This window comes from Danio aesculapii, chromosome 22 (assembly GCF_903798145.1).
Source record: "Danio aesculapii chromosome 22, fDanAes4.1, whole genome shotgun sequence".
Lineage (NCBI taxonomy): Eukaryota > Metazoa > Chordata > Actinopteri > Cypriniformes > Danionidae > Danio > Danio aesculapii.
This window is the reverse complement of record NC_079456.1, coordinates 16026875-16039537: the sequence shown is the minus strand read 5'-3', so window position 1 is coordinate 16039537 and position 12663 is coordinate 16026875. Positions and strand designations below refer to the sequence as shown.

At 38.5% G+C, this 12663-nt stretch overlaps 1 protein-coding gene across 1 annotated transcript in view; it reads right to left on the bottom strand.

Moving 5' to 3' along the window:
* gpc1a (glypican 1a) overlaps positions 1–12663 on the bottom strand; it is a 46264-nt gene that overhangs the window by 4050 nt on the left and 29551 nt on the right. Inside the window, exons 2-7 of the mRNA XM_056448112.1 lie at positions 5337–5495; positions 4208–4605; positions 2011–2176; positions 1184–1314; positions 902–1039; positions 687–817 (exon numbers count right to left, since the gene is read on the bottom strand). Coding sequence (XP_056304087.1) covers positions 687–817; positions 902–1039; positions 1184–1314; positions 2011–2176; positions 4208–4605; positions 5337–5495 — 1123 coding nt within the window. The remainder of the gene's footprint in view (positions 1–686; positions 818–901; positions 1040–1183; positions 1315–2010; positions 2177–4207; positions 4606–5336; positions 5496–12663) is intronic.

Here is a 12663-nt window from a genome sequence, read left to right as displayed (position 1 = left end):
GCTAGGTTGTTCTGGGTGGTTACTATGCAATGTTTTTAGTATTTTGCATTATTATTTTATTATGCTATAGCATCTGACCGGTTTGCTATGTGGTTGCTAGGGTGTTTGTTACTAAGATTCTTTGTTATTCTAGTCTTTAGATTTAGCTCACGTCCCTTCATTTCATTGTCTGTATAAATCATAACTAGCAATAGTAATATGAATACTTGTTAGCAAACATCACTAATAACACCAGTATGTATTAACTACCCCCATAAGATTGCAAATTTGGTTATGTAGAGCTAATAGGTATTAGTAGTGACCAAAAATAGAGCTTTTTTTTGGCCATACTTGTTAAAATCTTCTCACATGAACGCACATCTAGTGATTAATCACTTCTGATGACTTTGAGCAATGGGAGTTCAGGTCTGTGGCAGTGATTGCTAAACAATCAATTTAATGACTTTGGCCGCAAAAAAGAGGGAGGGATGCAGTTTTGAGAAGTCCGCCAGCACTGACCATGAGTAACGATCTATAAATTCATAATGTGCATTCATCCTAAAAGTCATCCATCAAAATCCTGCACACCTATTTAGCCTTGAGAAGTGCATACATTTATTATCTAAAAAATTATCTGCAAATTACAGATACCGACCGTCTAAATATACACCTCTCATTGTAGAATTGAAAGACTTTACTTGTAATACCTGGCTTTAGTGATGCCATTCCAGCATTTGTCACCAGTTGTTGAAGATGCCGTTTTACCACTGCACAAAGCCGAAGGGAGTTGGATCCAATAAAGCTGCATTTCCTTGAGTTTGCTGGACACATCCGTGACCTGGCAATTGCACAGATGTTTAAGAAATATTGTATAAAACTCATAGAAATGTTCAGAAGTGGACCCAGTCACACATTCACAAACCTGGACCTCCAGTCTGGCTGCAGACTTAGGGCTGGGTTTGTATTCCAGAGCAGTCACTGTGCTTTCCTTCTTTTTTGGCTCCTCAGATATTGAACTTGGTGTGCCTTCCTCACCACGGTCCCCACAGGCCTTAAAAACCTGAAACACAACACAAGCGTACATATACATTTGTACAAATGATGCTTGCGTGATCAATAAGTCTCTAAACTGACACCTCGAGTGCAATCAAATCTAACAAACTCGCACAAGATTAAAATAGATGCTTAATTTCAATGACCTAACCTTGCTGGTATAGATCTCCATGTTCTCCTGCATGGCGAGGACAGCTTCTGAGATTTTCACAGGAATTGAATAGATCACCGTGTCCATACTGGACTCGGCACCAAAACTGGAAGCCACCTGCAGCATGGTTTCTGACGAAGATAAGAGGGTGAATAAATTTGTGTCTTTTCCAATTTCTGTCAAGACTGTAATGGTAGTTTTTACAAGGCAATAAAAAGAGGTAATGCAACAAAAATAGGAAAAAGCAAACAAAAAAAAAAGAGTAAAGGCTGATTTATACTTCTGCGTCACATGTTTGCTCCGGTGCAGCCTTCGCACGGTCGCATAGCTCTTGCCAAAGGTGATGCTGATGTACATCTCGCAAAAAATGTAACTACATACCGCAACGACGCGTAATGCAAGCTCTGTGATTGGTCGGCTTGGTAGCTGTGACGAGTGTGGGCAGTGCTGAGAGCTGCGAGCCCCATGAAGCGAGTGTTTACAAGTGTTGAGTCCCGTGAAGGAGCTTCAGCTGGAAAGTTTTGTGTTTACCTTATGATTAAAGTTCTTATGCACGTCTACCGGTTTCCCCCTGAATAAGCAATCTTTAGCTACTTGTACATTAAGGTACTGTTCAGAAAAAAAGAAAACACTTACAAAGAAACTCGTCACAGAGGAACACAACCTACTGCCAGCTAGCGTTTCGGAAGTGTTATTGCAGAGCAACACAAACAGTGCACAGAAGTATAAATGCACGACTACGTGCAAGGCAGACGCCGTGGATCACGCCGATCACTTGACGCAGAAGTATAAACCAGCCTTAAGAGTTATAGAGTTATAAGCTCTACCTATAAGGCTCTGCCACTCAGTGTCTAGGTCAGCCTGATTAGCCAGGCAGCCCTTCATCACATTCTTGCAGTAGTTGATGCAAGGTTTGACTGATCCCAGACCTCTGCAATGAGGGCAGTACACCAGTTTCATAATGGCACGATTGCACTCTGGGCTCAGAGGAACCTGTGGAAAGAGTGACCATTGCCATTTTTAAGATTACAATATTCAATTAAACTTTCACAAATAGTAACCATGGCATTTATCAGTGAGCAAGGCAATTAACTCAGTATCTCTTCAGGGGAGCTGTTCCGATAGTAAAAACACAAATTTTGTAAATTTTGAATGAACACTGGTAAACTTTAGCACACTAGATGTGAGTTAGCTTGATTTCCTGAATTGTACCTGCTTATTACCTGCATGTAGATTCAGGTCATCTACTTCAATCTATTTAGCCTTTTGGGAAAGCCAAGTATGGAGGGCAGAGTAATCATGCTTATATATTAGCTGAAGGCATCTTCAGTTTAATCCCTTTATTCTGAAAGAATGTGAACCTGTCATGTTGCTCAACAAACTTGAAAATGGCCATGACTAAACATATTCATGTTTAATGCTAATCCCTATGAATTTGCCATGCAGTGGAATTCAGATTTTACAGATGTCAACATAAAACCATTTTTTAAAAGGCACGCAATATTCTGAACTGATATATTCCCAACATCAGCAAGAATTTAGGTCTGCTTAGCAGGAATCTCTTGAGAGTTTGGCAGCGGGAGACTGAATCCAATTCTGTAAGAAATTCCTTAAAAAAACAGAGAGGTACCATTGTGCCCTACTTTCATTTGTCAAAACAGCAGGGAGTAGTTGGGAAGGGAAGGGTAGTCACTAAGGACTTGGACTAATTTTTCTTGTGTGGGTTCGGAGCCAACATCATCTGTGAAGCTATTGTTTAGCCATTTGCCTTGATGTCATTGATCCATTATTGATGAATTTTTTGATTGACTTGCTAGCCAGCTAGGACACATGAAGGTATTGCGCCATTCTAGTACAACCAGACCTCCCACAAATGTAGTGACATTGAAAAGTATTTGTAGTTTTACACATTTAGGCACATCAATTCAAAGATTGATAGCCACAAATGCTTGTCTGTGGGCCTTCTCGGAAGACCAGTGTTATACCAAGGAACAATGATTCACTGAACATTTTTTCCATTTCTGTATAAGTCTAATGTCAAACACACCTGTGTCTAGAATAATACACACTTCATTTCCAAGGCAACACCCTACCGCAGAACTCAAGGATCATTATTAGCAGATCTGCGGCAAGTTCTTGAAAAATACTAGTCAGGGCAAGGATATAAAACATATTAAATATACCTTGAAGCACTATGAGGTTTGTCATTATAAAGGTGAGAACTGAACTTCCTCCAGAATTGGGTGTCTGGACAAGAAGGGTTTGGCAACACTAAAGTGTTACACTTATACACAACATACATTTGAGAATCTCATGAGGCATCAATATCATGCCAAGAACAGAACCACTTCATAAATTTGGTTCATAAAGGTGGAAGAAGAAAATCTTTGTTATAATTTCTTTGCTGGTATTTGCCCAAAAGGCATGTCAAAGGCTTGAGGGAGAATCCCTGGTCTGATGACACCTTAACTAAGCCTTATAATTTTTAAGTGAAGCGCTATATTTGGTGAAAACTTAAACCCAAGAATTCACACTGGAAAACACATTAGAAAATATTGATGTCGGTATATGGCTATTCCAGGGCTTTTTAGGACAACTCTTAGGTGATTAATCTTACAGCATGGAGGACAAAATAATTAAGTCAAGAAATTTAGACTTTAACATTACAAGACTAAACTTTCAGCTCCCACACGGCCCGTTTCCAATTTGTAGAAGCTTTGCTAAGAAGATGCAAATCTAGCTTCAATTCGTTCAGTGCTAGTAGGGACTGGAAATATTGGTCTTATAAACTCTTGGGAATTTATTTTTAACTTATTTAGTCGAACCCTTGTTTTTAACTTTCATGCTTGAATGCCGCCCTTCACCCTGGAGCATTCTGGAATTAATTGCCTTGCTTAAAGGCAGCATGGTCTTGGCACAGGGCATGCATCTTGTGTGGATCAAACCAACAACCTTCCGGTTACCAGCCCTGGGCATTAACCACTACATCACAGTATCCTGAAAAAGAAAAATAATCTGCTGTACCTGAGACACCTTCCGTACAATCTCTCCAGCTGCGTTGAGGCCCTGGACGAATGCCCGGGCCGCGATGAATGCCCGCACCAGCTTGGCCTTTAGTTCCCGTGGAGCATCTCCAAAAGGACGCAGGGTCTCGGTCTGCTTGGAGGCACAATCAAGGAAGTCATCAGAGAGTAGGGAGGCAGTTTCAGGGTCAGACGCCTTCAGAAGTCGCTCCAGGAGCTTCATCCAGAACTCATCCAAGGCCTCCTCGAGGTTCAGGGAAGCACCACCGTAATATCGATGCAGTTCGGCGTAGAGGTCACGAAACACTCCTGCATTCAATCGATACAGTTCTCCAAGTGCAGCCACAAAAGCCTCTTCTAACCACCGTTCAGAGCCATTCAGGAGTTCCAGGAAATATGCTGCAAGATAAAAAAGGAGTCACTTTTCACAGAAGGAAACTAATAACCAAATGAATCTTTTTTAGGTATCCTGTTGGCAACAACTAACTCTCATTAGAGTATTAGTACACTGTCAGGATGCAGTTTAGAGTTAGAAAAATAAGCGGACATACTCGCAAAGTTGCTTATAGCCCGTAAACAGTTTTTTGGGGACTTGCAGGAAGTGTCTGATTAGAGTCAGGAACTCAAACAGCTGCATCAAAATCTGTTATCATTATTGGGCGTCACTATAGTTTATCATTCCTAAATGGTGCACTGCAGTAAAAGGCTATAAAAGCCCACTGTAATTGCCTGGCGAAGGACCACTTGGTGCGAAAGCATATGAGCTACAGAGTTTTCCTTTTATCTAAGCTTACAATGACACAAACCAGGAGAGAGTTTGGACTTCAGAGTGCTGCAACTATTTAACCCTACACATTCATTAACCCTGATGCCGTTAAATCTGCAGACGGGTAAAAAGAAAAAATGTTAACTAAAAGCAGATGAAGTAAACTACTGCTCTGGATAAGACAGCCATTCGTGACAGTAAAAGCACACTGTAAAAACCCCTAAATCTCATTTCCGCTATGAGCTGCTGTAGTTGCTACTCTGTTTTTCTTTAACTTTACACTGGGTGGAGAAATGACAACTTAAAAGGTGAGGTTCCTTGAAAACTGTTTGGCATCAAAACCCAAAAAGTGCTGTTGACTCACTGTCAAAGGTTCTGTACTGAGCATTAAGCAAAGCTTGAATGGATCGTCCTGCTTCCCTGACCAGGCCTTCAAACTCTCTGCGGCTCAAGTTTGACAGTGTTTCCTCCATGGCACTGGTGCAGCAGGTGTAACCTTGAGGGCAGATGCGGAGATGCTCTCCTGGAAAAGAAAACATAATCTCATTTAGAGAGACTTTATAACCTAGTTATGGCACTATCTATGTCAGTTACACTTATAACATAATATATCAAACTTATATCAAACTCTATTAGGTTTCAAATTTAACCTGATGCATGAAAAGGTTAAATGTGATGTCATACTTCCACAAAGACCAGTGAAGGTGTCTGTAATGTGTGAGGGATGAAAACAAACAGTATATTCCCATCCATCCATCTATCATTTGTACTTCCTTCTTGTTTCCCATCCATCCATCCTCCATCCATCCATCCATTTGTACTTCATACTTGTTTCACATCCATCCATCTATCCATTTGTACTTCATACTTGTTTCCCATCCATCCATCCATCCATTCATACTTCTTTCTTATTTCACATCCATCCATCCATCCATCCATCCATTCATCCATTTGTACTTCATACTTATTTTCCATCCATCCATCCATCCATCCATCCATCAATTTGTACTGCCTTCTTGTTTCACATCCATCCATCCATCCATCCATTCATTTGTACTTCCTTCTTGTTTCACATCTATCCATTTGTACTTCCTTCTTGTTTCACACCCATCCATCCATTCATCCATCCATCCATTTGTACTTCCTTCTTGTTTCACATCCATCCATCCATCCATTTGTACTTCATACTTGTTTTCCATCCATCCATCCATCCATCCATCCATCCATCCATTTGTACTTCCTTCTTGTTTCACATCCATCCATCCATCCATTTGTACTTCATACTTGTTTTCCATCCATCCATCCATCCATCCATCCATCCATCCATCCATCCATCCATCCATCCATCCATCCATCCATCCATCAATCACTAAGTATTAGACCTACTTATGGGTTGCCTGACTAGTTGAATTATGAGTTAGTTTAGCTTTTAGCCTAACAGTTTGATGTTTTAAAATAGCTTCTCCTGAACATCACTAAAATCAGAGCATTGGGTCAGCTAGGTACTCTAGAGAGCAAGAGTTTCTTGGACCCAGATGACATTTAGCAAACAACTTTCCCAGTTAAGCCTGTCTTGGGTCATGACTTAGGGAACTAGAGCGAGAGATACCATCGCTACCATGCATTTTTTATGCAGCAAGAGAAAAAAAATCACAGAAAAGCACAATTTTAGACATTCACCATGTTAAGACTGCAGAACAGGGGTGAAAATACTCACTTTCACTACTTATTGGTCAACTTCAGAGTCGTCCAGTCAGGTTTTGGTACCTAGATTTTTTGTGTGCTAAAAGTAACCTAGAGTGCATCTATATCAAGACACGCTGGCAATATTTTATTTAAGTATGGAAAAAAAATGACACTTAGAAACACTCAAGTCAACTGAAATATGCAAGTGCCAAAGTAAGCATTGTTTGATATAAATTTTACTAACAGTACATCAGTAGTTTTAGCATGTGTGTCGGTAAACTAAAACTGTTTTTTGGTAATTAGAATAATTTAAAAGTAAATAAATAAATGGTTGCACTTTATTTTACAGTATGTGTATTTATCTAAGAACTACCGTGTTATATACAGTAACCACATGGGGGTTATGGTTAATTATAGAAATTTTGGAGTTGTTCCTACTGTAGTCATTACCCAGTTTATGTATTAGCTAGACAGATGCATACTTCTCTATACTTTGTGAAGACCGTATCTGAGCCGAATAGTATATGTCTGAATTCATAGTATTTGAAGTAGTATAACATAGTATTCTAGAGTTAATAGTATTCATTTTAGTATAACAGTAGGCTAGAAGTTCCCAGATGACATGTAGTTCGGAAGTGCGGATCCAATGGACAGTTTATTATCCCATGAGATCATGCAAGAGAATCTATGAATGGGAGTGAAGCAATGCTAGTGACATGTGTTTAATAACATGACAGATACAGTACATTTGAATTCCATTTATGCTACTCATATTCATACTATATAGAACATACTTTTCTAATGGTGGTAGAGTAAATTCAAATGTAGTACTCACTTGAGTAGCATGCGATTTTGAACACAGCTACTCTATATAGGCTCTCTCAATCCCTATTATTAAGACTGCAGCTCTCATGAGGTATTTAACACACTCCGTGTCATGAGGCTGTTTTGAGATCTGTTTGAGATCCCAACATCATATTCTGCATGTCGCTCTGCATCTACTGGTGTTAAAGAGCCTTCAGTGTCATTACGCATCGTATCCCAGGCCCTTCATCGCAGTCCGTGAGCAGCACAGCCGTGTGGTCTGCATATCAATGTGAACTGACTAGGGATCGTCAGACACAAGACAGATGAGGCTTTTCCTCCTTCTCTGGTACACAAAGGAAGAATCTGCACCGACAATGTGCCTGCACACCCTATATATATATATATATATATATATATATATATATATATATATATATATATATATATATATATATATATATATATATATATATATATACATACATACACAGTGGGAGTCATAATTATTAGCCCCCCCCCCCCCCCTATTTATTTTTAAATATAGCTTAAAGGGGCTAATAATTTTGACCTTAAAATGATTTTTAAAAAATTAAAAACTGATTTCATTCTTGCCGAAATAAAACATATAAAACTTTCACCAGAAGAAAAAATATTCTTAGACATACTGTGAAAATTTCCTTGCTCTGTTAAACATCTTTTGGGACATATTTAAAAAAGAAAAGAAAACAAAATTCAAAGGGGGATAATAATTCTGACTTCAACTGTGTATATATACATATATATATATATATATATATATATATATATATATATATATATATATATATACATATATATACATATATATATATACATATACATATATATATATATATATATATATATATATATATATATATATATATATATATATATACACAAACTATATATTTGTAAGTAATATATACAAACTATATATATATATATATATATATATATATATATATATATATATATATATATATATATATATATATATATATAGCTGAAATCTCACTTTACATAACATAGCAAACACATAACAAAATAGAAAGCGAAAGTAAAAGAAAAAAAATTACTGACAAATAGATGGAATACCATATCTGGACAATTCAGAGTTGTTTTCCACATGTACTGTATGTTTATTGCGGATATTGTTATGCAGGCATGCAAATGAAACAAAACATTCCTGTGCATAGTTTACATTAGCAAGTTCCAGTGCACAAGGGGGCTATAGAGTTTTGTTTATATGTGTTTGTCAATAACTAATGCCAAGACTGCGTGATCTTAGCCCCAATTTTGACTCGCTGACAGATTTTGAGAAATCTCAGACAAATGCCTGATCTCAGCGATCTAAGAGAATCGCTGATGAGTCGCCGACAACCATAAAATATTTGGCATGCTAAATATCTGGAGCTGTCAGTGATTAAAATCCTGCTGTGTGAAATGTGTTCTGACTGAAAATAACATTGGCGATCACCTACAGCCAATGAGAGAACAGCATCTGCTAGTATGGGTATCTGCAGGCCAGCGGGAGGTTGGGGGAGAAGATTAAAGTGCTTCTTCTCAGTCTATTTGCACTCAAGAAATGGAGGAAAAACTAGTGTAAATTTGGCAGGAGCACCGGTGTCATCTGAGCAATATCACAATTAGGTCAAAAAAGAAAAAAGTTGAGGAGAAATTGCCTAGTGAGAAATTCCCTTCAAAAGCCAGGTGAGCAAAACAAGTATATTCTACACCACTAAAGGCTTCTTTCTCATTATGTAGTTAATGACAAAAGATATGCTACGTAACCTTGCGTTGTTTCCATGTCAATACTCTCATGTGTTAGTTTGTGAGAGATGTAGTTTTCGTATCGAGACAAAATTGTCGACGATTCTTCCGATTCTAAAGTCATGCAGTGTGATACCCCCTGCCGCCGATCTATCCTACAGTGTAAACAAAGCAGCGACGAAACGCTACCCCAGATAGTCAAGCAGTGTGAAAACACCTGTGACTATTTTAAAAATCATGCTGCCTGAACTCGGCTTAACTTAAATTATGTTACAAATCATGTTAAATTTCTTATAAAGACTAATAAATTCACTTTAAAAGGGTGTAGATGTCACAATTTCACACTTCAGTTTATTTGGTCGAAACCAAGGACAACTGATTGCTCTGGTTCGATCTACAGTATCTGAAATCAACTAAAATACAGTCATTTGACAACATCTACATCATACGTTGGCGAGATGTGTCATTGAATACTTTGTCTAAACTGCATTTTGATTGGTCCGAATTGCATGAATATACCGAACTATCGAAAGTAAACAAAAAGAGGAGGAAAAGTCGTCAGACAACACAATACTTCTTAGTATGCAGAGAGAACTGTTCTGGCTGACTGTATCCCTGCTCATTGTATACAGTATTATATAGTTTATATGCATCACTTTAGACAAACTATACATTTCGAGAATAAAGCATGAACGCAGTTTGAAAACAATGTTTTAAAGCACTGCAAATGGCGAAGGTGGATAGCAAGTCACTTTAAAAGTGAGCTAACATTGAGCTGTTGCTAAAGCATTGTAGCATTTTAAGTTGGATCTGATGTTCTCATCACAAACTAACAACTTTAATCCACTCACGTGCGATTGCTGCATTCACATCTGTCCAATTGTACCTTACCAAACAGGAAAATGAACTCTGACATGATTCAACCAAACTCAATGAGTCAAATGAGCTCAGTGGGTCATCAGGAGACATTAATTAAAAAAAATTGCAGGCAAGAATAATCTAATTGAATGTCCTGAGGGAGAATAAATTAACAGCAAATCGTCTCTTAAATGCTAACATTTTCACACTATTTTTATAAGTGTATGCAGTGTATGCTGCTTAGAAAGCAGTATGCTAGTATTCCATGTATTAAACATAGTCAGAGATGGAGATAAACAAAGATTGATCTTATGCATGCACGTGTATCTCCCCGAATCCCCCACAATTCCAGATCAAGAGATGATGCATAGCTTTACAAATGTGGGACGCTTGCCAAGGCAGTATTTTAAATAAGCTAAAAATAAACACAGAGGAATTATCTCTTTCTGTTCCAAATAAACATTGTTGGAGCCTCCTTGTGCTGCCGCATCCGTGCGGCAGATGAAAATCGACAGCCTGCCAACGGAACAAGACCCTGAATCAAAGCCTGACAGAGAATCACCTGTCAGCCGCCTCCATCTGCCCTGAAAAATCAAGGGTTTCTTCAGACAGCCTAATTGTTAGAGACGGACAGCTAGACAAATAGTCAAACGGGATGACAAACAGGCCGACTTGGAGGAGAAACCTTGCGGTGTGGTGTCAGATGAGGCAAATGCCTTCAAGTCAAACTGTTAGCAGGTTGCTTTCCACGCAACTGCCTCAGATCCTTGAGGGCTGGAGACTGTTTAATCAAACAAATGCTCCATACGGTGTTGTGCAGATCGCTCTTATTCCACTCTTCTCTCTTGCATGCCTATTTGATATTCGATTACATACTGAAAAACACACCAGGGTATAAACTTTTGAACAGATCATTACAAATAATGGACTTTTGAACACAGCACTGGGAAAATGCACAGTGGCTACTTACAAGCGTTTTTGTCTGTGCTATCAAAAGAGATGTGTTGTTATTCAAGTAATTTGCTGTGAGCATTTTGCTTCACCTGGCTAAGCAAGATTTTCTTTAAAACATTACTCTGTCATAATAGTAAATTACCTGAACACTATGTCAATAATATAACCAGACCACTATTGAAACTGCAGAGCAGCACTCTGGAAACCGATCAGAACAGAAACCATACAGCAATGCTGTTGTAACTGGTCAGAACACTTTAGAAATTGGAAAGCAATGCTGTAAAAACAAGCCAGAACACTGAAGCAACCACACAGCAACACTCTGGCTACAAGTCAGAACAGAATGGCAATCACACAGAAACACCCTGGCAACCAATCAGAAAACTTACTGTAAACACAACGCAAGGCTCTGGCCAGAACACAATAGTACCACCATGGTAACGCTCTACAGATTAGGAGTAGGACATTTTTGTAAAAGCATGGCAACAGTGTAGCAATTAGCCAAAACTTCTTAGCAACCCCATAGTAACACTCTAGAAATCTTCTAGAACACCATAGGAACCATACAGAAATACCCTAGCAACCAGTAAGGAACTGCACAGCTGTGTGCACCAGTGTTATTGTTGTTAGCGCACTGACAGATTTGCCCCTGGTGAGCAGCGACCCAAATTTGATTCCCGACTCAAGGTTCTTTACCACTCCATCTCCCCTCTCTCTGCTTTCCTGTCCAATTTCTACTGTCCTGTCAAATTAAAGCAAAAAAGGGCATTCATTCATTCATTTTCTTTTGGCTTAGTCTGTTTTTTATAAGGGGTCACCACAGTGGAATGAATCGCCAACTATTCCGGCATATTTTTTACGCAGCGGATGCCCTTCCAGGCTTAACCCAGTACTGGGAAACACTATTACCCTTTTAGCTCTTAAGTGGCTATTTAAAATACTTTGAATGTTTTATATTTTGTTGCAGACATACAGTGTCATCCTGCAACTGTTTTGCAGCATATGAAATGTCCCAAACACTATTTTTAACTGTCCAAAATGGAGAAAAAAAAAAGTTTTTACTCTCTAATAGTCAAAGCAAGTTAAAAAAAAATTCTATGTTAAATATGCATTAAAAACAATTCAGGAAAAAGTGTTTTATGTAAATTCGGATGACGAGTCCACATATATGGACATCATTTTTCTCTAAAAGTACATCATATCAAAAGATGATACTTAGATTTTTATTCTAATTAGGTTCCAATAAGCCCAATATAGCAAAGAGAAATAAAAAATGCATGTAAAAAATACATTGGGCCTTAAGAGGATACACACTCATTCACACACACACTAATACACTATGGCCATTTTAGTTCATCCAATTCACTCATAGCACATGTTCACTCATAGCTCCGAAAACCGGAGCACCCAGTGCAAACCCATGAGAACATGGGGATTGCATGCAAACTCCACACAGAAATGCCAACTGGCCCATCCAGGACTTGAACTAATGGCATTCTTGCTGTGAGGTGACAGTGCTAACCACTGAACCACCATGCCACTCAAGGGCGAAAATATAACTTAAAAACAAAACTGCAGAACAATACTAGTGAGAA